We start from the raw sequence: 24,449 nt of genomic DNA, 5'->3' as shown, positions 1-24,449 counted from the left end.
CCGTCTCGGCCTCCCAAAGTGCTGGGATTACAGGCTTGAGCCACCGCGCCCGGTCTTACCTTTCATATATGATCTACAATCACTTGGAATTTATTTTCGTGTATGGTGTACAAATAGGAGTTAAGATTTGTTTTTTTTTTTTCATGTGGATATTCAACTCATTCAGCCCTATTTATTGAAAAAGAAAACTCCATATTTGCCACTGTTCAAAGCTACCTTTAAGTATCTGCAGTGCCCTATTTTGTTTCATTGTTCTGTCCTTCTGCCAGTATCTGTCTTAATAAACTTTACAGTAAGTCTTAATATCTGGTAGTGTAATTCCTTCAACCTCCTTTTTTTTCTCTCTCTCTCTCGAGATTGTCTTGGTTATCCTGGGTTCTTTAAATTTGTGTATAAAAAGTTTTAGAATAATTAGTCATTTCTTTCTCTTGTACAAACTTATTGGGCTTGTGATTATATTGAATTAGTAAATGGGTTTGGGGAAAATTGACATCTTTATAATTTAGTGTGTCAGTTCATAAACTTATGTATTTAAGTTTGCTTTAAAAAGATTATTAGAGGTCTTGCACATCTTTCACTAGATTTATTCTTAAGTAGTTCATATAGAAAGACAGGTGTATTTAATTAGACTGTCTGCCTGATGCCCATTCTGTTCTTGATTGTCTGAATAAGAGTTGCTGTTGATATCAGAAAGCTGCTTCAACTCAGTTCAGAGGTAATATGTACAGTATTGCTCTGTGTGGAAGGTCTCCAGAGATTTAAGAATTTAAAAAACAACTGTAGCAGTATGGCAGATTATTTTATAGTGAAATAGTTTTTATACTTAATATTTGGATTTTGAAACATGAAATGTTTATAATCGTAATGTACAACTGTGTACAAGTGTGATGAAATTGTGAACATCTTAGGCATCATTACTGTGAGCAGTGTAATACTTGTTGGTCAAATGAAATGCTGTACAATTTAGCTGTAGTTTTTTAAAAATCATAACATTTTACCATGATTTTACATTTTTAGAATAGAGAGAATTAAGTGTCAGGGGCAGGTGTGTTGGGGAAAGGTGGACAATAGTGTTAAAACATAAAAAAAAAATATTGTGATGTAATTATAAAGGAATATGTTGGGCCGGGCGCGGTGGCTCACGACTGTAATCCCAGCGCTTTGGGAGGCCAAGGCGGGCGGATCACCTGAGATCCGGAGTTTGAGACCAGGTTGGCCAACGTGGTGAAACCCTATCTCTACTATAAATACAAAAATTAGCTGGGTATGGTGTTGTACACCTATAATCTCAGCTCCTCGGGTGGCTGAGGCAGGAGAATCGCTTGAACCTGGGAGGCAGAGGTTGCAGTGAGCTACGATCATGCCACTACACTCCACCTTGGGCAATCCACCCTGGGCAACAGAGCGAGACACCATCTCAGAAAAATAATTTGTGACACTGTTTATCCGTGGCAGAACTTTTATTCTTAGAAATTTGAGGGATGGGCCGGGCACAGTGCCTCACACCTGTAATCCCAGCACTTTGGGAGGCCGAGGTGGGTGGATCACCTGAGGTCGGGAGTTCGAGACCAGCCTGACCTACATGGAGAAACCCCATCTCTCCTAAAAATACAAGATTAGCCAGGTGTGGTAACGCACACCTGTGATGCCAGCTACATGGGAGGCTAAAGCAGGAGAATCGCTTGAACCTGGGAGGCAGAGGTTGCAGTGAGCCGAGATCGTGGCATTGCACTCCAGCCTGGGCAACGAGAGGAAAACTCTGTCTCAAAAAAAAAAAAAAAGAAATTCGATGAAAGATCTGGTTGTGACTTTAGCAGGTTACTTAATATTTCTGTGCCTTGGTTTCTTCATCTGCACAAGGGAGATAATAATAGTACCCATCTTTGGAAAGGACTTAGAACAGTGTCTGCCTCATAATAAGTGCTTATTATTAGTTTTTCTGAAAATATTTAAGCACCGAGAGGGCATGGACTTTGTCTTGTTCCCTGTCTTCAGTACTTTTTGTGTACTGGATTGTGTAGACACAGTCCCTGCATTCATGGAGCTTGCAATCTAGTCAACACATATTACTACAGATAATAATTTGTGTTCATAGGAAGATAAACAAATACAGCCTTTATGCTTCCCTTAGAAACTAGTTATTTAAAGAACATCTAATTACTGATTTTCTACAGTGACAGTGTTGTTTCGTTTACTTGTTGAAGTTGAAATCCTGAAGGGAATGTTAGGCTGTTAGCCTTGTCGCTGTGCAGCTTTCTGCTTGTTCTACTGATGGTTGGATCTTCTCTGATGTCTGGAGTTGGAAGATGCCGGTTTCAGTTCTAATTCTGCTGCTGATTTTGTACTTGCCTCCAAGCAAGTTACTTCTTAACCTTGTCTGTAATTGAAGTGTTGTTAAATGATTTAGAAGTTTTTTTCCAACTGTTATTTTGTTATTAATAAAATTCTCCAAATTATGTTCTCAGGGAGGGGAGCAGGAATCCGTTGTTATTAATATATGTTTGCCTTAAAACTGAAGGCTGAAATTTAAATGCTGAGCTCATTTTCATAATTGTATTTTGGTTTTATTTATAGATGCCAGAAGTGGGTGGAGAACTGTAGGAGAGCAGACTTAGAAGATAAAACACCTGATCAGCTAAATAAACATTATCGATTATGTGCCAAACATTTTGAGACCTCTATGATCTGTAGAACTGTGAGTAATAGAAGAGCTTGGTGTCTCTCTATTTGTCTTGATTTCTCTCTCTCTCACTCTCTGTGGTTGGAAATGTAAGTATTTGCCAATGTTGGAAAGTATTCCTATATCCTGCCACTTTAAGATGAAGACAGATTTGGAGCTGAATAATATCTGTTTTATTCTTAAAATCTGATTTTGCCAGTCGCCTATAATCCCAGCACTTTGGGAGGCCGAGGCAGGAAGACCACTTGAGCTCAGAAGTTTGAGACCAGCCTGGGTAACATGGCCAGACACCATATCTACAGAAAATACCAAAAAAACTAGCCAGGTGTGGTGACATATGCCTGTAGTCCCAGCTACTTGGGAAGCTGAGACGGGAGGATCACTTGAGCCTAGGAAGTCAGGGCTGCAGTGAGTTGTGTTCATGCCGCTACGCTCCACTCTGGGCAACAGAGTAAGAGCTTGTCTGGAAAAAAACCCAAAATGATGAAAAAAAGAAAGAAAGAAAAACTCCTCTGTTTCTGATGCCCCATTTCTACTCACCCGAGGTAACTACTTTTTTTTTTTCTTTTTTTCTTTTTTTTTTTAAAGACAGTCTTGCTTTGTCACCCAGGCTGGAGTGCAGCGGTGCTATCTCAGCTCACTGCAACCTCTGCCACCTTCCCCACCTCCTGGGCTCAAGCGATTCTCTCTCCTCAGCCTCTCAAGTAGCTGGGATTACGGGCACGTGCCACCACGCCCAGCTAATTTTTGTATTTTTAGTAGAGGTGGGGTTTCACCATGTTGGCCAGGCTAGTCTCAAACTCCTGACCTCAAGTGACCCGCCCACCTCAGCCTCCCAAAGCGCTGGGATTACATGTATGAGCCACCACACCCGGCCAAGGTAACCACTTTTAAATATTATTTAGTTTTCAGAAAAATTTTAGATGATTATAAAAGTTGGTGTTTTTATTTGGAGCTGTTTAGAGCTTTTTTATGAGTAAAAGATTTTCATCTTGGAATGGAGCTCTTGTTTTCATGTTTTGGATGTACTATTAGAACCAACTCAATTTTTATGTGCTAGATGTAATAGTAAACAAATTATCCAGGTAATGTGGAAAAACATTTCCATCAATAGTATGTAATTTCATATCAAGACCAGTTAATTGTGTGAGCTTGGCTAAGTCATTTCCCCTCTCTGGGCCCTAGTTCCTAATAAGGAGATTAGACCAGGTAATTCCTGAGTTCTAAGATTTTTAACCCTCTGTGATTCTCTTGCTATGATTTATAAAAGGCACAAATAAGGCAAATTTGATTGAAATGAAGCAGACTTGTTTCAGTGTAACTAATGTAACACCTCAGATATTGGGATAGACATAAACTTGATTCGAAGGTACACTATATGTTGTTATGCAGCAATTTATTTTGATATTTTTTTCAGATACATTTTGCAGAGGCATCAGAAAACTAAAGAATGATTGGGTTATTTTATTTCTCAAAATTAATTGAAGCAGATACTTGTGAAGTCATTGGGAGGTGAGCCAATTCCGGTTCAACAGTTTAATCACAAATATTTGAGGAATATTTTTGCCTTAATTTGTTAAGAGGGTAATAATGATCAACCAAGATAAAAGGTTTCATATGTTTGAAAGGCAAACTACTTTTATGTTCTTGACATTAAGTAAAATATCCCAAATTATTTTAAATACATTTGCCATATGCATTTTGCATTTTATTTTAGTAATAAATATGGTCTCTTAATTAGATAATTCTAACCAGATTGTGAGAAATTTAAAGCATAGTTCATTCTTAAATTTTTTAGAGAATAGAACAGAAAGATGAGCCAGGTTTGCTTTTTTAATTTCTAAATGAATCTTCAATCTTGAATAAATGAATCCAAATGTGAGAAAATGTTCTTTCTATACATCTAGGAGATGTTATTAAAAACTGGATTTCTGGGCTGGGTATGGTAGCTCATGCCTGTAATCCCAGCACTTTGGGAGGCTGAGGCGGGCGGATCATTTGCGGTCAGGAGTTCGAGACCAGCCTGGCCAACGGGGAAACCCCTTCTCTACTAAAAATACAACAACAACAACAACAAAAATTTGCTGGGCATGGTGGTGCATGCCTGTAATCACAGTTGCTCAGGAGGCTGAAATAGAAGAATCGCTTGAACCCAGGAGGCTGAGGTTGCAGTGAACCAAGATTGTGCCACTGTACTTCAGTCTTGGTGACAGAGTGAGACTGTGTCTCAAAAACGAACAAGCAAACAAAAACCCCTGGATTTTCTGATATCCATATCTAAATGTTTAAGAGTTTTGGCTTTATTAGTTTGACATTGAAGATCTCATCAGTGGCAAGGCACAGTGGGACGTGTCTGTAGTCCCAGCTACTCAGGAGTCTAAGGCTGAAGGATTGCTTGAGCCTAGGCGTTCAGAGCCAGCCTGGGCAACATGATGGTGAGACCCTGTCTTTAAACAAACAGACAAAAAAAATAAAAAAATCTCATCAGTAAACATTCATGACTACTGAATTTGGCCAGAGTCAAATATTTTATTATTTTGATGCTAGAGTAAGATTATTGTTTTATGCTCAAACCTTAATTCAGCAGTTAAAAATTAAATCTTGATAATGCGATACTTGATATCATAAGCAGTAATGGAATATTGTCTTTTTTGGCATGTGTCCTTATAAATATTTATATTTTTCTTATTTTTCTTATTATTTTTTGAGACAGGGTCTCACTCTGTTGCCTAAGCTGGGGTGCAGTGGTGCAATCATGGCTCACTACTGCCTCGGCCTCCCAGGCTCAAGCAATCCTTCCTGTTCAGCCTCCCAAGTAGCTGGGACTACAGGCATGTGCCACCATACCTGGCTAATTTTTGTATTTTTTGTAGAGATGGAGTTTTGCCATGTTACTTAAGCTGGTCTTGAACTCCTGGGGTCAAGTCATCTACCAGGCCATGGCCTCCCAAAGTGTTGGAATTACAGGTGTGAGCCAACATTCCTGGCCAAAATAAATATTTATAAAATGTCATTTTTTTCTTTTACATATTCTGTTTTCTGATCTATAATGTCTTTGCTTTATTTGCAAATAGAAAATCAATTTGATTTGACTTTTAAAAATTTGTTAAAATGTTTTTTTCCTCTCTTCCTTATTTAATAATTGGTAAGATATCAAAAGTTGATTGCATATATGTATTTGCTTATTTTGGGGACATTTGCTCAGTATGAAAGATAGGGAAGCTTTGAGTATAATAACTTGTACCCCCTTCAGTGATTGTGTCCCTAACCAATTCCTCATTCAGCCTCCCTGGTAGACTCAGGATCACGAGCCCAGAACTAGAAGTTGAGGGTTACTAGGAAGTCAGAGAATTATCTTTGTGCTTTCTGTTATGGCATGTAATTGAACTAGAAAATATTGACTCTGAATAGAAATTCATCCCAAATGTGTTTAACAACTCTTTGGGTACAACCCAAGATAGTGTGTTCCATTTAGATACATGTTTTCCCTTCATGTCTTCCCGACCTCCCTTCCTTGGGTGAACAAATTTAGAAGTTGTTATTTTTGTTTGGCATGTTCTTTGAACATGCTTAGATATTTTGAAATAATCACTGCTTCCAAGAAAGCTTGTTTAAATGAAGTATGTTTTATCTTTATCATTGCAAATTGAGGAAGAAATTAAAGGCACTATTTCTCTGGACTGTCTGAGAGGAGTGTAATAGCAGCTATTTATTACTCTCCCTCTTAATAAGCTTCTTGTCTCTTACCCAGCCTCCTCAGGGCTGGCAGTAGGGCTGTTACCATCTAAGTATATATCCAGCTTCTAGCCAAGTTGGATGAAATTAACAGGAAGTAGGGTAGAGTATGATCATTCTTTCATAAGATCATTAGGACTTGAAAGAAATATAGAAATACCTAGATTAGCATTTGCAAAAATGTGATTATGTATATCAGTATCACTTGTGGTGTGAGAGTTGGTTTCATGTGGCACATGAATCAATTTTTATTTTAGAAGTTTTGTAATATGTGTTAAAACGTAAAATTTTAAAACATAAGATAAAACATCAGATCATTCTTCCTACAGTTTTATTACTTAAGACAGTGTGAGTAGATTGTGTAAAAATACAGATGGTAATATAACTGAAATGGCAAGCATTATGATCGCTAGTATGTGAATAATTTCATTTTGGGAAATGTTGATGTAGTTCCATACCAGAATTTTATTCAGAAGAAGAAACTGGGGCCCAAAAAGGGAAAGTAATTTAGCCAAGGTGTCTTAGTGAGTCACTCACTGGTAGAGTTTGGACTAGTTCCTAGGTCTCCTGGGTCCCAGTCCAATATTTTCACTGTGCCTTGATACTTCTCAGTAATATTAGCAAAAGTGGAACATTAGGTAAAATAGGGATGCGTTATTATGGAACATACAAGAGTACAGATTATTTTGGGAGACTTGTGCCTCCTGTAGATTTGGTGGGCTCTTGGAAGGACAGGAAGATAAAGTAGCTGGGATGCCGAATTAGAAACAGATACGCAAAATGCAAGCATATTTTATGTTTTATGCCTACCTTCAATTCAGTTTCTTAATTTATAATAAGATTACCAGAAGGGCAAATGCAGGTACTGTTGGAAATAGTAGACTGACCTGAACTGACGTCAAGTTCTGTAAGTCTCTATACTTTAGAGCTGGAGTTGAAGGAATATTGTGGAGGTCATTAACATAGAATTTTATTGATGTATAATGTATTTATAAGGATCATCTCTGAATTAACACGTTTTTCTTTTTCAGAGTCCTTATAGGACAGTTCTTCGAGATAATGCAATACCAACAATATTTGATCTTACCAGTCATTTGAACAACCCACATAGCAGACACAGAAAACGAATAAAAGAACTGGTATGTCTATGTACTTTCACCTTTCCCACCTTCCCCCATAATACTATGAAATCAAATATGGATGCATTTATGTTAAATTAATCCAAGTTACTCTCTATTTCAGAAGTAATGTAATGGGAAATAAATGTTATAGTTGTTAAATAGTGGCCTGGATGTGAGATGATGAGTTTTAGTATTTAAATTGGAAAATCTCCCTCAAATTTAGCCAGTTGATACTTGTTGAGTTGGTCCAGAGTGTGCTGTTAATTATAGGCCACTAGCTCATTCCCTTCTGGGGAAGAAGGAGAAAACTACCTTTTCTCTTGTAGTAAGGAAAGTAGAGCTGAGGTGTTTCCAGAGTTCAGCACAAAGGAATAAAGAGAGGGAAAGTGTAAAAGTGGAGACATGGAATGTTTTAAAGATAAGGCTTCTGTCGCTATTAAATATGGACAGAGTTTAGAAAAAAAAACATTGAAATCTCTGTTTATGGCATAATTTACACATATTCTTATATTCCTTAGATATCCTTCAGTTCTGAGGATTGACACCTATCTGTATTTTGTTGACCTTAGGTGAACAGAAGTATAGTAACTCCTTAGTCCATGGCTTTCTGTCATCATTGCCACTAGCAAGGCCCTTATTTTGCTTTATTATTTTTCATTCTTCACCCAGTATTACCATTACCATTCCTTCCCCTACCAGTTGGTGTCCATGCTAGTGTATTTAATATATGTTCTATCAGTTCACCTACTGTGTGCTTTTTAAAGATAGCATTTATCTGATTTTCCTTATTCTATGCTTACCTTTCATATTTAGATATTTTATCCATTTGGAGTTTGTATGACATGCAGTAGGGATCTATAATAACTTTTTCTCCTTGTAGAGAAACTGTTTTCCCAATATGGTCTGTTAATCCTTCCTTTCCTCCACTGGTGTAAAATGCCACCTCTGTTATATAAAAAGTTTACATAAGGCTGTTTTGGGGAGTTCTGTTCCATTTCACTGTATTATTTGTTTGCAACTATACTGCACTGTTTTATTACCTTGGCTTTGTAATATATCTAACTTTCAAATCAGGTGATTGTTTAACCTTTTTCTTAACTATTTGTGGACCTTTATTCCTCCATATGAATTTTTTTTTTTTTTCCCGAGACAGGGTCTCACTCTGTCACCCAGGCTGGAGTGCAGTGGCATAATCTTGGCTCACTGCAACCTCCACCTCCTGGTTTCCAGCAATTCTTCTTGCCTCAGCCTCCAGAGTAGCTGAGACTACAGGCACTCACCACCATGCCTGACTAATTTTGTATTTTTAGTGGAGACACGGTTTTACCATGTCAGCCAGGCTGGTCTCGAACTCCTGACCTCAAGTGATCTGCCCGCCTTGGTCTCCCAAAGTGCTGGGATTATAGACGTGAGCCACCGTGCCTGGGCTTTTGAATTTGAAAGTCCTTTTGTCAAGTTCTCCTAGGAATTATTTTGGGATTTTCATTATAATTGCTTTGAATTGACATCTTTACAATATTAGCAATTGTAAATTTGTTACTAGTTTATTACTAGTTTAGTATTACTAATGTTAGTAAACGAATATTACTAGTTTACTATTACGGTATAAACTATTGTAAAGTATTAACTAGTTCCATCCATGAATAGAAAAAAAATCCCATAAAATACCTATCAAATAACAGCAGTCATTGACAAAACTAAATACTAGTTTTTTGAAAAGAATATTAGAATACTTTTAGGAGTACAGAAAATGAAAAATTTCGAGGGCTTTTGTTACAGTTCTTTAAATGAGAATGTATACATTCTTCCTTAGATCACTTCTTAGATACATTATGGTTCTTACTGGTATAGATGATATATTCTGGTTGAAATTGTTTCCAGCACTTTTGAAGAACTTCTTTTTAAATTAATCCTAATAAGTCTTCTGAGTTTTTCCTCTGTTACTGATTGTATCATCTGTAAATAAGGAGAAATTTGTCACTTTCAGTTCTTACTATTTTAATTTTTTCTGTTGCCTGTCTTGTTTAGTCAAGATGCCTGGTACTACGTTGAACAATTCTAGTAATGTCATACTTGCCTTGCCCCATTAAGTGTAATGTTTGCTGTTGGTATTGTTAGATAGTTTTTATCAAGTTAAGGAAATTCCCTTCTACTCCCATATTCAGAGTTTTCTTGTTTGTTTTTTGTTTGTTTTCTTAAGACAGGGTCTCACTCTGTCACCCAGGCCAGAGTACAGTGGGGCAGACACTGTTCACTGCAGCCTCTGCCTTCTGGGCTGAAGTAATCCTCTTACCTCAGCCTCCCAAATAGCTGGGACCACAGGTGTGTGCTTGTATTTTTTTTTTTTTTTTTTATAGATGCGATCATGCCATGTTGCCCACTTTGGTCTCAAACTCCTGGGTTCAAGCATTCCTCCTACCTCAGCCTCCCAAAATGCTGGGATTACAGAAGTGAGCCACCACACCTGACCTATATTCCGTTTTTGTATTTAACTTATCACATGCTTTCATTGCATGTATCTAATAGAAAAGTTCATTTTTTTTCATTCTTTAATGCAATGAGTAATACTAACGGATTTTCTGTGAACCATCAGCATTTCTGTAATGAATTCTAGTTGATTGCAATATGTCTGTTTGCTTTTGTATGCCATTGGATTCAATTGGTCAGTATTTTATTTAGGATTTTACATTTGTGAATCTTGGCCTGTAACTTTCTTTTCATGTACTCTCATTATCCACTTATAATATCAAGGTTCTATTACCATCATAAAATAAGTTGGATATCTTTTTTTTTTCTCCTAGAAAAATTTGTATAGGTAGATGTTATCTGCTCTTAAAAGTAAGGTAGAACTTGGTAAAACCATTAGAGGGCTTGGGGTGGGTGAGGGAAAGTTTTGATTGCCATTCTGATATCTTTATTGGTTTTCTCTTTCTTCTTGTGTTTTGTTAATGTTTTGTTAATGTTTGTAATGTTGTAAGTTTATGAAACTTTAATAATCTTTTCAAAGAACCAGTAGTTTTGTCAGTGATTGTCGTACTTGTGAATATTGGTTTTCTTACTGGTTTTTCCTTGATTAGGGTGATTTACTTTTGACTCTTTTCTAGCTTCTTGAATGTTTAGCTCATATTTATGTGTATTCAAAGCTGTAAATGTGTCTCTTAGGTCCATTTTAGCTATACCCCACAACTTTAGACAGATAGTGCTGTCATATCTGGCTGTAGGTATTTTGTAATTTCTCTATTTTGTTAACACAGGATTGTTTTTCTTAGTTTCCAGATGTGGAATTATTTTTAAAAACGATTTGATATTTTAAATTTTAAATGTTATTAAGAGATACACAGAGGATACGTATAGTCTATGTGATGTTGATTCTTTCTGATTTTTTTGCATCCATTATTGCTATTGAAGTCTGTGCCAGCCTGATTCTTGTTCCTTTTAGGTAATCATCTTTTCTCCCTCAAAGCTTTTAAAAGTTTTCTTTATATTTGACATTTTAAATTTGGCTAACCTATATCTAGATGTGAGTTTTTTTCTTATGTACCTTAATTTGTCATCTTACAGCTGAGGACTTACATCTTAAATTCTGAGAAATCCTTAGTTTTTATTTTTCATTATGCATTTTCCCCTCTATTTGTTTATTTCTATTTTCCTGGGACTTCTCTTAGATGAATACTGACACCTACATTACAGTCCTCCATTTCAGCTTTCTTCCTGGTGTCCATGGAGGACTGATTCCAGGACCTTCCCTCAGAGAGCAAAATCCACAGATGTTTGATTCCCTTATATAAAGTGGTGTCGTATTTGCATATAATTTAAACACATCCTTCTGTGTACTTTAAATCATTTATAATACCTAATACAGTGTAGTGCTATCTAAATAGTTGTTATATTACATTGTTCAGGGAATAATGACAAGAACAAAAGTCTGTGTGTTCAGTATAGACACAACCAAACTTTTTTTTGTTTTTGAGACAAGAGTTTCGCTCTTGTTGCCCAGGCTGGAGTGCAAGGGTGCAATCTCAGCTCCCCACAACCTCTGCCTCCCGGGTTCAAGCAGTTCTCCTGCCTCAGCTTCTCGAGTAGCTGGGATTTACAGGCATGCGCCACCACGCCCAGCTCATTTTGTATTTTTAGTAGAGACGAGGTTTCTCCATGTTGGTCAGGCTGGTCTCGAACTCCCGACCTCAGGTGATCCTCTCGCCTCAGCCTCCCAAAATGCTGGGATTACAGGCGTGAGCCACTGTGCCTGGCAGAACCATCCATTTTTAAGTAATATCTAGATTATTTATGATGCTTAATACATTTATGTGTTTGTAACACCTAGTACAATGTAAATGGTATGTAAATAATTATGCTGCGTTATATGGGGGAATAATGAGAAAGAAGTCTGCACATTTTCACGATAGATACAACCATCCATTTTTTCCCCAGCATTTTCAGTGCATGGTTGGTTGAATCCATAGATATGAAGTATAATATGTATCAGGATGAGGAGCTCAATCACTTGCTGTCCTGTAGCTATCATTTCCCTGTAGTCTGTCCCTCCGAGAGCCTCACATAATCTCACAGCAGGCATACTCTTCCTGACCCGCCATCCTTATAAACATGCAGTCCATAGGATAAGGAGGGGATGTCCAGGTTGACCAGCCTGCTGATGTTTCTTGTTACCAGCACCATGTCCATTGCTGCCCAACAGGCATCCTGCTGTCTGTCACTGGCATTGCTGCTTTTCTGCCACGGAAAACAACAAAGTGGCTTATGATTTAAGCATTGTAGAGGGTTGGAAGGAAAGTAAAGGATGCAGCTGGAAAGTTCTTCCTTTGTCTAACCCTATTGGTGCCACTTGGCCTACTATGCTCTGTGTATCTCTTCCATGCTGGTACTCTTTCACCTTCTCCTTCGCAGGGATTTCTCATCACTTTTGTGTTGAGTCCTGAGATTCAGCAACCTCCTTCTTATGGGACATCTCCAGGGTTAAATTGGGAAGCAAGATGATTTGTGTCCTCTTGAATTTAACTCCAGGTGCCATGGTGTATTTTTGTGACTTTCATTAGCCAGGAAACACTTAGATAACCCAAAGTTACGGTGATTTAGGTAGAAAATAAGTAAAATGATGTATTCTTTTCTCCCTAGGACTTTGTTATAACCTTGGAGTCATTAACAGCTTATTCTGGTTTTCTCATTGTCTGTCTGTTTAAAGAATGTATACTATCTATATAAAGAATTTATCCTCTTGAAAGAATTAAATTGACTCAGACTAGACATTTGTATTTGTGAGTCTAAGATGATAGACTAGAGGTCAGTTTTTTAAAGATGATTTGTTTTTTTTTTTTTCCTCTTTTTTTTTCTTGACATTTAGAGTGAAGATGAAATCAGGACACTGAAACAGAAAAAAAGTAAGTGATAGTGTTAATGACTCAACTTCTGAATGCCTTTTAAAAAGGCTTTGACCTGGTAAGGACAAATAAATATGTTCTGTGTCAAAAACCTACCTTGAGAATGGATGTAAGAGTGTGCTCAACTTTGTCCTGTGTTTTGAAATTATCTATGAGAATAAAGTCTAATTTTAGTTTGTCTTTATTGAGTGGTGCTATGCCACACACTATGCTATATGCAGGCCTCACAGAGGTGACGCCTCCTCTCTCAGTGTGGTAGAGGGGTGGCAGGCACACAGTGCTCCATTGTAGGGAAGGAAGGGCAACAGTAGAGGCATGCACTGAATCTCTTTTCTGTCCACCCAGTTGTGGTGCGTAATGAATTCTTGGTAAATGTTTAAGGACTAAATGCTGTGGGGGCACATAGTGCCACTGGGAGTAGTGGTCACAACAGCCTTTCTGTAGGTGCTGATGCCCGAATTATGTCACCAAAGGACGAGGGCTAAAAGCTGTTTTTCTTCTTATCAGTTATTAGTTACTCCTCCTCTATTTATTGCTGTTGTTATTAACATAGCATTTTATTGAGTGCTTACTGATGCCAAATCATTGTTCTAAGTGTTTTACTTGTATTAATTCATTTTATTCTCACAATAGCCTTGAGATAAGTACTGTTATTTCCCTCTTCATGGATGAGGAGATATGGACTTGGGCAAAGAGAGGGAAAGGTATTCTGTGCATGAAACAGGGTGCTAGATTTGGGGAACTACACTCATTTTAGTGTTGTTAAAGTTTGTGATAACTCATTATGGTTAGAAAATGAGCCTAGAGAGGACCCCAAAGGCCAGAACTTGCAGACTTGTGGGCTGTTAGCAATAGGAAACCACTTAGGGGTTTGTAAGTAGGTGATAAGAGGGACCTGATTTCCATGGTACATAGAGTACTCTGTTGGATTACAAAAGGTAACACTGGAGGCAGGGAGGCCAGTTGGGCTGTCAGCTGACCAAATAAAAGTTGACAGGCCTTGAATTAAGGCAGTGGTAGAGAGAGTAAAGAGAATAGATTCAGAGAACTTAAGAAATTTGTATACCTATGACACCTAGGAAAGATGCCCAAAAGAAGAGGGACTTCACTTTTCACTTTGTACTCTTTGCTCTTTAATGAACTTCTTTTTGAAAAAAAATAAAAGCAAGGGAATTAGTACTAGTTAATTGGAAGTAGAGAAACAATGGAGGAGAGAGGGAGGGAGCCAGACAGGCAGGCATCCAGGAAAGCCTCTTGCTTTCTGGCTTGGGAAGCCTCCCTAGAATAGAACCACTGCTGTGTCACGTATGATGAATAGCAGTGTCATCTGATTTGAGGAGGGGTGAGGGAAGGATGCTCCCTGCATTTTGCTGAACCCTTATTAAGCTCTGAAGCATGGCTCACACAGGCTCCAGTCAGACTAGATTTCCCTTTGTACTTGGACAGCCTGCTTCCCTCTTCTACCTTAGTGCTTTTGCTGGAATAATTCTCACCAACTGAAATGCCCTCCTTGTTCATGACCCCTTATTTATCCTTGTCATCAAATGCAACTTCTGAATTTTTGTTTCTCCCTGCCGCCCTCCCCAGTCTTTTTTCTTTTTGAGATGGAGTCTCTGTTGCCCAGGCTGGAGTGCAGTGGCACGATCTCGGCTGACTACAACCTCTGCCTCCCGGGTTCAGACGATTCTCCTGCCTTAGCCTCCCGAGTAGCGGGAACTACAGGCACATGCCACCACGCCCAGCTAATTTTTGTATTTTTAGTAGAAACAGGGTTTTACCATATTGGGCAGGCTGGTCTCAAACTCCTGACCTCATGATCCACCCACCTCAGCCTCCCAAAGTGCTGGGATTACAGGTGTGAGCCACCGTACCCGGCCATAGTCTTATGTTCTGAGAACTAGGTTTTAACTGTGACTCCTCAGATTTGGATTATTTTCCAGCAGACACCAGTGACCTGTATGACTATGGACAGGGCGTTTAGCCTTTAGGGCCTCAGTTTTCCTATCCCCTATGAAGAGATTAGGCTGTGTGATATTCTAATACTAGCCCTAAGAATTACATTAATCTCCTTTATATTATACTGGTTTGTACAGTTGTCCCATATCTCCCATATAAATGTGTGGCATAATGGTTTGATAAAAACAGCATCAGCATGGACCTTGGAGCCAGACACACTTGGATTTCAACTTTACTTCCATTCTTCTAACTGTATTTGTGATCTTGGGCAAGTTTACTTAGTGACCTCATTTGTCAAGTGGGGTTGATACCACCTGCCTGAAGAGAGAGTAATGTGATGCATATAAAATACTAAGCACAGTAGTTTAGTAATTAGTTCTGTCCCACTTGGTTTTTCTGAGGGCATGGACTGTCATTCATTACATGTGTGGAATGTTTTGTTAAGTGTGTTTTAAAAATTAGGCCGAATGTGATATCTCACACCTTTAATCCTTGTACTTTGGAGCTGAAATGGGAGGATCACTTGAAGCCAGGAGTTCAAGACCAGCCTGGGCAACATATTGAGACCCCCTTCTTCTTTTTAAAAAAAAAAAAATTATTCCTATCTTATAACAGCATTTACATCTAGGATTAAAATATATCTGTTTACACTGTCTCTCCCACTAGAATGTGTCTAATTTTAATCTCTATCTTAGTCTGTAGTCTAATAAATGCCCTATGAATATTGAATGAATGAGTTTGTGGATTTTAAATATTTAACCAAAGGTGTAATATTTTTTGTTTTGTATGGTTTTTCTTGAGCCTGTTTGTAACATTAATTCTTTGTTTTCCAGTTGATGAAACTTCTGAGCAGGAACAGAAACATAAAGAAACCAACAATAGCAATGCTCAGAACCCCAGTGAAGAAGAGGGTGAAGGGCAAGATGAGGACATTTTACCTCTAACCCTTGAAGAGAAGGAAAACAAAGAATACCTAAAATCTCTATTTGAAATACTGATTCTGATGGGAAAGCAAAACATACCTCTGGATGGACATGAGGCTGATGAAATCCCAGAAGGTCTCTTTACTCCAGATAACTTTCAGGCACTGCTAGAGTGTCGGATAAATTCTGGTGAAGAGGTTCTGAGAAAGCGATTTGAGACAACAGCAGTTAACACGTTGTTTTGTTCGAAAACACAGCAGAGGCAGATGCTAGAGATCTGTGAGAGCTGTATTCGAGAAGAAACTCTCAGGGAAGTGAGAGACTCACACTTCTTTTCTATTATCACTGATGATGTAGTGGACATAGCAGGGGAAGAGCACCTACCTGTGTTGGTTAGGTTTGTTGATGAATCTCATAACCTAAGAGAGGAATTTATAGGCTTCCTGCCTTATGAAGCTGATGCAGAAATTTTGGCTGTGAAATTTCACACTATGATAACTGAGAAGTGGGGATTAAATATGGAGTATTGTCGTGGCCAGGCTTACATTGTGTCTAGTGGATTTTCTTCCAAAATGAAAGTTGTTGCTTCTAGACTTTTAGAGAAATATCCCCAAGCTATCTACACACTCTGCTCTTCCTGTGCCTTAAATACGTGGTTGGCAAAATCAGTACCTGTTATGGGAGTATCTGTTGCATTAGGAACAATTGAGGAAGTTTGTTCTTTTTTCCATCGATCACCGCAACTGCTTTTAGAACTTGACAACGTAATTTCTGTTCTTTTTCAGAACAGTAAAGAAAGGGGTAAAGAACTGAAGGAAATCTGCCATTCTCAGTGGACAGGCAGGCATGATGCTTTTGAAATTTTAGTGGAACTCCTGCAAGCACTTGTTTTATGTTTAGATGGTATAAATAGTGACACAAATATTAGATGGAATAACTGTATAGCTGGCCGAGCATTTGTACTCTGCAGTGCAGTAACAGATTTTGATTTCATTGTTACTATTGTTGTTCTTAAAAATGTCCTATCTTTTACAAGAGCCTTTGGGAAAAATCTCCAGGGGCAAACTTCTGATGTCTTCTTTGCAGCTGGTAGCTTGACTGCAGTACTGCATTCACTCAACGAAGTGATGGAAAATATTGAAGTTTATCATGAATTTTGGTTTGAGGAAGCCACAAATTTGGCAACCAAACTTGATATTCAAATGAAACTCCCTGGGAAATTCCGCAGAGCTCACCAGGGTAACTTGGAATCTCAGCTAACCTCTGAGAGTTACTATAAAGAAACCCTAAGTGTCCCAACAGTGGAGCACATTATTCAGGAACTTAAAGATATATTCTCAGAACAGCACCTCAAAGCTCTTAAATGCTTGTCTCTGGTACCCTCAGTCATGGGACAACTCAAATTCAATACGTCGGAGGAACACCATGCTGACATGTGTAGAAGTGACTTACCCAATTCTGACACGCTCTCAGCCAAGCTTCATTGTTGGAGAATCAAATGGAAACACAGGGGGAAAGATATAGAGCTTCCATCCACCATCTATGAAGCCCTCCACCTGCCTGACATCAAGTTTTTTCCTAATGTGTATGCATTGCTGAAGGTCCTGTGTATTCTTCCTGTGATGAAGGTTGAGAATGAGCGATATGAAAATGGACGAAAGCGTCTTAAAGCATATTTGAGGAACACTTTGACAGACCAAAGGTCGAGTAACTTGGCTTTGCTTAACATAAATTTTGATATAAAACATGACCTGGATTTAATGGTGGACACATATATTAAACTCTATACAAGTAAGTCAGAGCTTCCCACAGATAATTCTGAAACTGTGGAAAATACCTAAGGGACTTTTAAAAACAGGCTTTCTTATATTTGATATTTGGAAGAAAAGCCGTAAGGTGTATGTAGGCCACTTAATCACTAAATATCTTTGCCTATAGGACTCCATTGAATACATTAGCCATTGGTAATCTACCTGTTTAAATGGCCCCTGTTTTTGAACTCTCATGCTTTGAAGACCTACCTGTCCTTCCAGAAGAGAACATTGAAAGTGCCGTATTTCCTTCTGCGTGATCTCTGTTGACGGCACTCTGGAATTGTTTTAGTTAAGTCATTTTAGACATAACATTTATTATCACTGTGGATCTCTACTTCTTGGGTGTTATGAATTCTTCGAAGAAATATATTTTGAAGAGGTGTGGGAGGGAGGAATACATTTTATAAAATGGTATAGTGAAGCCCACAATTGATCTTTGACTAATAGGAGTTTTAAGTGTGCTAAAAATCTATACTGGACAGTTACAAGAAATTACTGGAGAAAAGCTTACGAGCTCGCCAAACAAGGATTTCAGTGTAGATTTTGTGTTTCTCGAACTTAAAGGAACAAATGACAGAGTTTGAATGGAAAGGCCTGCTGTTGTCTCCACATTTCATTGCTGCTGTTTACATTCCTTTCTGGAGCCTACATCTTCTAAGTTTTTTAGCAGCGTATATGCTTGAACACTTCTGTTTCATGATTGAGACAGGAATCAGGAGGCATGGATACTGACAACGATTGTCTGGTTTTTTCTGTCTTTTTCCAATGACTCTTTATCTACTGCCCATCTTTGATTTATAAAGCAAAACCCTGGAAACCTACAAAAATAAGTGTTGTGGTTTTCTTAGAAACTATGGAAATATATTGTCGTTATTTTTGGTGGAAGAAAATCAATTTTGTTAGTTTTATTTCAATCTAAATAAAATGCTGATTTTGTTTAAAGCTTAGGGCACTATTATTTTGGTGGGGGTCAAAACATTCTTGTTTAAATTCTTTAAACAAACATTTGATAACTGCTTCACAATTCAGGATGAGTCTTTTGTATGTGGTTTACTAATTGCGGTCTATAGAAAAAAACAATTAAGAACAGTTATAAATGTAAGGTTCACCCAACTAGGTGCTTTTTTTTTTTTTTTTTTTTTTTTTTTTTTTTTTTTTTTTTTGATGTACTGTGTGGGCCCTGGTATAAATTGTCAGTTTGTCTTATTGCTGGCTAAAATGAATACAGAGGTGTTAATGAATTATTTCATGTTGGGAGTAGAGTAAGTGTTCTTGAGCTTCAGAAACCAGAGTGGTGTGTATTTGCTGGACTGCTGAGAATGATAGCTCACAGTCCATTTCTCTGTCCTAGGAAAGCCCACAGATGTGTCAAATCAAGACACATTATGCATGCAGCTTATCAAAAAGATAACAGTTTATCTTGTAGCCAGGGCTCTAAGAGATGCCTCTGTCCTTGGCAGAAAGAACTGATCAAGTTCATGATGGCAGGATGACAATGAAGGAGACACAAAGCTGGTGTTTCTGTACATTCATCCTGTTCTTAGGGCACTTAAGAGTGGTGTGACCTTGGCAGGTTATTTAACCTGCATCAGTTTCCTCAACTACAAAATCTACCTTAAGGTTGTGCAATGAGGGTTAATTAATTTATCATCAGTGACCTATTGCTGCTTAACATTACCCCCAAATTTAATGGCTTAAACATCTGACCATTTCTCACAGTTCTGTGGGATGCTTGAGTGGTGGTTCTGCTAGTCTCATCTGGGCTCTCTGCATTCAGCTGCGAGGGTGGCTGGGGACTGAATATGATGACTGGGCCTCTCCATGTGGTCTTTTATCTTGCGCTATGTAATGGTGGTCTCAGAGTACCAGGAAAGCAAAGGCAGTGGCTTCAAAACCTGGACTCAGTAATTCAGAGCATCACTTTCACCACATTCTTTTAGTCAAAGCAAGTCACTTGGCCAGTCTGGATTCGAAGGATGAGGAAATAGACTGCTTTTGTTGGGAGGAGCTACAAAATAATGGCCCCTTTTCAGTGTGCCAAATAATGTATTCAAAATATTCATGCAATAAGCATTAGTTAAGCTTTTGAGATGCCCATCATTTGTTTTATAATGTAAGTATGTTCTCTAGTTTGGGAGTCTATTGAAAGCTTATTAAAAGCCTAATTTATTAAAAGATGTTTTCAACAAACTGATCTTTGATGGTAGGTTGAATCAGTGGTAATCTCACTGATGAAACAGGTTGTCTTTTGCAAGATTAGATAATTTAGAAAGTGGTAGGTGTCATGACCATTTATTCCACAAATATAAGTTGAATGCTTACTGTGTGCCAGGCTTCTTGGCTTAGTGCTGGCAATACCCAGTACATTTTCTGACTCACCAAGCTTACAGCCTAGAGTTGGCCCATAAGTACATAAAATTGTACATACTTACAACTATACACACACAAACTTCATAGACTTCAGTAAATCAGATTTATTGAAATTAAAGGAAAGGAAAATAACATAGAGTATCCACAAAAGCCTTGTACAGTTTTTTAAAAATAAGGTCTGTATCATATCTAAATAGTTTGCAAATGTACTAGGAAAGACATTCAAGATTTAGCATATCTAATCAGAGGAATTTTTGCTTTTGACATATATCATTTTTTTTTTTTTGGAAAAAAAAGTTACACAGTTGAAGCCTGATCTAGGATGTGAGACCTGTGAAATAAGTGGGAACAAATGCTTTATTAATAATTCTATGTAATTTTCAGTTAATTCTTAGAATAATTCCTGTGAGGTAAGTAGTTGGTTGGGTTGAAAGAGTCTTCCTTCTGAGACCAGTTCCTCTGCAGTAACTTAGTTGGATCAGGTTTATTGCTGCTTGATATTAGGGGCAGCCACTTTTTAAGTGCTATTTTAAGTAAGTCATAGGAAAATTGTACTTGCAGTGTTTATTAATACTTATATGTTACTTTAGAGCTTACAAGGCACTTTGAATGATCTCATTCAAGTTATCAGAAAAACTCAGATATTAGCCCACTTTTTTCTGTTGAGAAATCATGCTCACAGAGATGAATTAATTGCCTCAAATTATATGGCAAGTAAGTGCCAGAGGCAAGTACTTCAGTCCAATACTTCGATATTGAAATTGATTGTGAAAGCCATTTCATTCTTAAGGTTTGTAAAAGGAATATTTGCTTTAGGAATAGGTTCCTTTTATGTTCTTGCTTTATCCATTGCCAGCTTTCAGCACAGCATCTCTAAAATGCACTCGTTATAGTCGACATGCGTTTCTTGCAAAGAAAAAAAAATGGAGCCTGAAACTTCTGAGACTTTACAAACTGGATGTAGAAGTGCTGCCACCTTTGTTTGGCTGCCAAGACACTACCACAAAGGACTAGATCCAGGTCCATTTATTTCATGAGAGTGGATGCAGCTGTCTTGCCATAATCAAATGCTTCTCTGTAGCCAGCTTTTGTGGCCAGAAAAGTAATTTTAGTACAGATTAGCATAAAAATATCCACAAGATCAGTTTCAGGAAACAATTACTAGCTTAGAAGTAACAATAAGTGTGATCTATAGGTTGACTAAATGGCAGTTAATTTCCAGACCTTTTTTAAATGTCCCTTATTTCTCACCATGAATACTATATAAATAGAATACACTACCTGCCACTGTATTTAGTTTCATAAATTATTTGGACAGGGTGAACAACAGACTTCAAAACTATGTAGAGGTAGTAAATCTCCTTTTTAATGAGTTTGAATTTACAGTAGTAGTTTAAACATCTGGAAGTTTAAAATCTTGATTCATTCCAAATGTTCAACAAGGATGTACTTTAAAGAGGATATTGTAATTGAGGGATCAAGAAAACTGTTGACTCAATCTGAGGCCTTTCTACTTTCCTCTATATACATTAATCACATACAGCTTAAGAGGTTGACAGTTCAAAAAGAGAAGAGGTGGACCAAAATATCCAAGTTGGCATGCTTATATGAGTAAATTTTAAGAGTATAGTTATAACAAGGGTGAAGTTTAAATGTTGGTAATTAGCAATCTAAGGATACAGTCAGATAGTGCTGCTGTGTTCTATGCTTCTTATGGAAATGAAGTTTTTTTGAATTGTTATTAAAGCTGGGCTTAGAGGAGTCAAAACTTTTGACTTCTAAATTGTAATTTTGATTAATGCATCTCGTAACCCAAGATTCTGGTGTGAAGCCAGCACCTAGCATGAGACCAAGCATTCCTTTAGTGCACACTTACTGAGTTTCTACTGGATGCTTGTTAGGTGTCAGTTTTCTCACACCAAAACAGGGTTGTAGCAGCAGCAGTCATCATTGTCCACAGTGGCAGCTGCTGCTAGCAGTGCTCAGTATATGCCAGCTATGTGCAAAAGCACTTTACCTATAGTGTCTCATTTAAACTTCTCTACTTTATGCTCTACTTTATGAAGAAGGTACTGTTATCCCCATTTTACAGGTGAAAACCTAAGAATCAGAAGGTCACACAGCTAGTGAAAGGTAAATCCAGAATCCCAACATGATATAATGATTTGCAAATCTAATTTGTTAATTGTATTTGCTTCTCATTCTAATTTTGAATATCATATTGAACACCTATGTTGCTCAGTCTGTGGCATCAGGCACAAGGCTGTCATGGATACAAATGTGAATGACATAGAGCCCATGCCATGGGCACACAGGAGATTAAGATTGACCCCAGGCCCCCAGTGAGCTGAGTCACATGGGAGAGCCAAACAAGCAAGCTGGAGTCTGCCAGGATCAGGGCTAAAGGTGGGGTAACCCTATAATTGGTGATCCTAACCAAAGTACTTTTCGAGCATGTAAGGGGGCACTATTAATAGTTATGCCAGACAACATAAAACAGACTGTCTAGAGCACACCACAACTTTTGTTCACCATAGCTAGAGGTAAACTCGGTGTGAGGGGAGCACAGAGGAAAGTGCCCTGACTGACCAGAGGCAGTGCCCTGGATTATCAGAGTGCAGCATGTGTGGTGTGTTGTCACCCTTGCAGGTCTTAGTCTAGATGCCAGTTCCCCTGGAGGCTTTCTCATCCCTGAAATCTGGGTCAGGGGATCCTTACCTGTGACTCTGAGGTGTCTCCCAGTTTGCAGCTCAGAGTAGTAGACAGCATTGAATATAGGAGGTCAAAAAGGTAGGCAACAGCCTTTGCAGAAACCTATAAAAACAGCAATATTTGTTTCCCCATATATTACCTCATTAAGTTAATGAGTGATGATGGTATGTAAAACTAAGCCAAATTCACCACCATCATTGCCAATATAGGTCCAGTTGAAACATGTTTGAATCCACTGAGAAATTGGTATTTGCTAACAGTAGTTGGACCTTTGAAAGTGGTGTGTACTGTGCAACTTCATGACCCCAAATATTAGGTTAGTCTCTCACTTCCTTCTCAGTGAAAATGTAGCTTTTATATTAGTATTAGAAGTATACCCATATAATGTGTGATTCATCCTCCACTCCCCACGTACCCCCAACAACAACAACAACAACAAAAACTGATATTCAGCATGCTATTTCAGGTTGTTAAGGTACCTGATACATAAGTAATACGTTTTCCTCACACCAGTATTAACACACGTTAAATTGTAAATTCTTCATGGTGGTGAGTTTTAGAGCTGGAAGGAGTTGTGGAAACTTTGTAGACAACTCATTTGACAGAGGACCGGAGAGGACGGCTTGCTCAGGATCGCACTGCTTGGTGATGGCAGAGGCTGGGGGTGAGCAGAAGTGTCCTCACTCAGTCCTGTGCTATGTCACAGCACACAGACGTAACTCAAGATGGAAAACCTGAAAGAATTATTTCTTGGCAGGTGAGCAGTGTCTGCCCTTTAAACTGTTACTAGTGTAAATGCTAATCCTGTAAGTACGTCAGCTTTATAGGAGAGAGATTTATTAAACAGGCCAGGATCTGGGGTTCTTGGCACCACTTCTGTTTTGTGTTACCATAAAATTTGGTTTTAAAAATAATTTGGTATTGCTTACATCTTTTTTGGCAAATTCCTATTCTTGGTATGATTATTTTTCTTTAGAAGACTCCATGTGATTAGATTGTAGATTTGCAAAGCCTTTTTTTTCCTAAAAGACATGTTGAAAGCTTTTTTTATAATTGGTTTGTGGAATTTGGACTTTTATTAATAGCAGCTGCTATATATTGAGCACTTACTATGTACCAAACATCGTTTTAGGTACTTTGTAACAGTAATTTAGGTTCACAATAATCAGATGTTACTATCCCCATTTTGGGGATGGACCAGAGAGTAAATGGCTTGCCCAAAACCACTCAGTGGTGGAGTGGGATTCAGACCCTAACCAACTGATTGTGGTAGACTAGGCTACTCCTCAAAGAGGAAATACCCACCTTTTTACAAATGAGTATGGAAAGACTAGGGGGAAAGTACACCAAAATACCAGTTTGTCTCCAGGTGGTGGGACTATGAGGAATTATAACTTCCTTTCTTTGACATTTCAATTTTTCAAATTTTATATATATATAGCCACCTTGAAAAAGATTAAATAGCATTCTGAAACAGAAAATTCAAGATTACTTCATGAAAACATTTTTCTTCTAGTATATTTGTTACTACTTTTCCAGTTCCATTTAACACACATAATGCCAGGTATTATGCTAGGTGTTTTGGCTGCAAAGATGAGACATTGACCCTGTTGGCAAACTTAGGCTGCTAATTTGTCAGGGCCCAGCTCAAGTGTCCTATAACAAGTGCACCCCTATGTCTGGCCCCCAATTAGTTCTCACTCCCTCTCCTGTTACCTGCCTAAACCATCATCATCTCTCAC

General features: G+C 38.1%; 1 protein-coding gene across 1 annotated transcript in view; it reads left to right on the top strand.

The window, feature by feature from the left end:
- Positions 1-18,420, top strand: part of THAP12 (THAP domain containing 12) — a 31,286-nt gene extending 12,866 nt beyond the window's left edge. Inside the window, exons 2-5 of the mRNA XM_017868635.1 lie at positions 2,575-2,695; positions 7,447-7,554; positions 12,896-12,932; positions 15,722-18,420. Of these exons, the coding sequence (XP_017724124.1) occupies positions 2,575-2,695; positions 7,447-7,554; positions 12,896-12,932; positions 15,722-17,652 (2,197 nt within the window). The 3' untranslated portion in view covers positions 17,653-18,420. The remainder of the gene's footprint in view (positions 1-2,574; positions 2,696-7,446; positions 7,555-12,895; positions 12,933-15,721) is intronic.
- Positions 18,421-24,449: the final 6,029 nt, after the last annotated feature.

Source organism: Rhinopithecus bieti, unplaced genomic scaffold (genome assembly GCF_001698545.2).
Source record: "Rhinopithecus bieti isolate Rb0 unplaced genomic scaffold, ASM169854v2 scaffold_2574, whole genome shotgun sequence".
NCBI lineage: Eukaryota > Metazoa > Chordata > Mammalia > Primates > Cercopithecidae > Rhinopithecus > Rhinopithecus bieti.
Note: the sequence above shows the minus strand (reverse complement) of the source record. Positions and strands in the feature narration are given on the sequence as shown.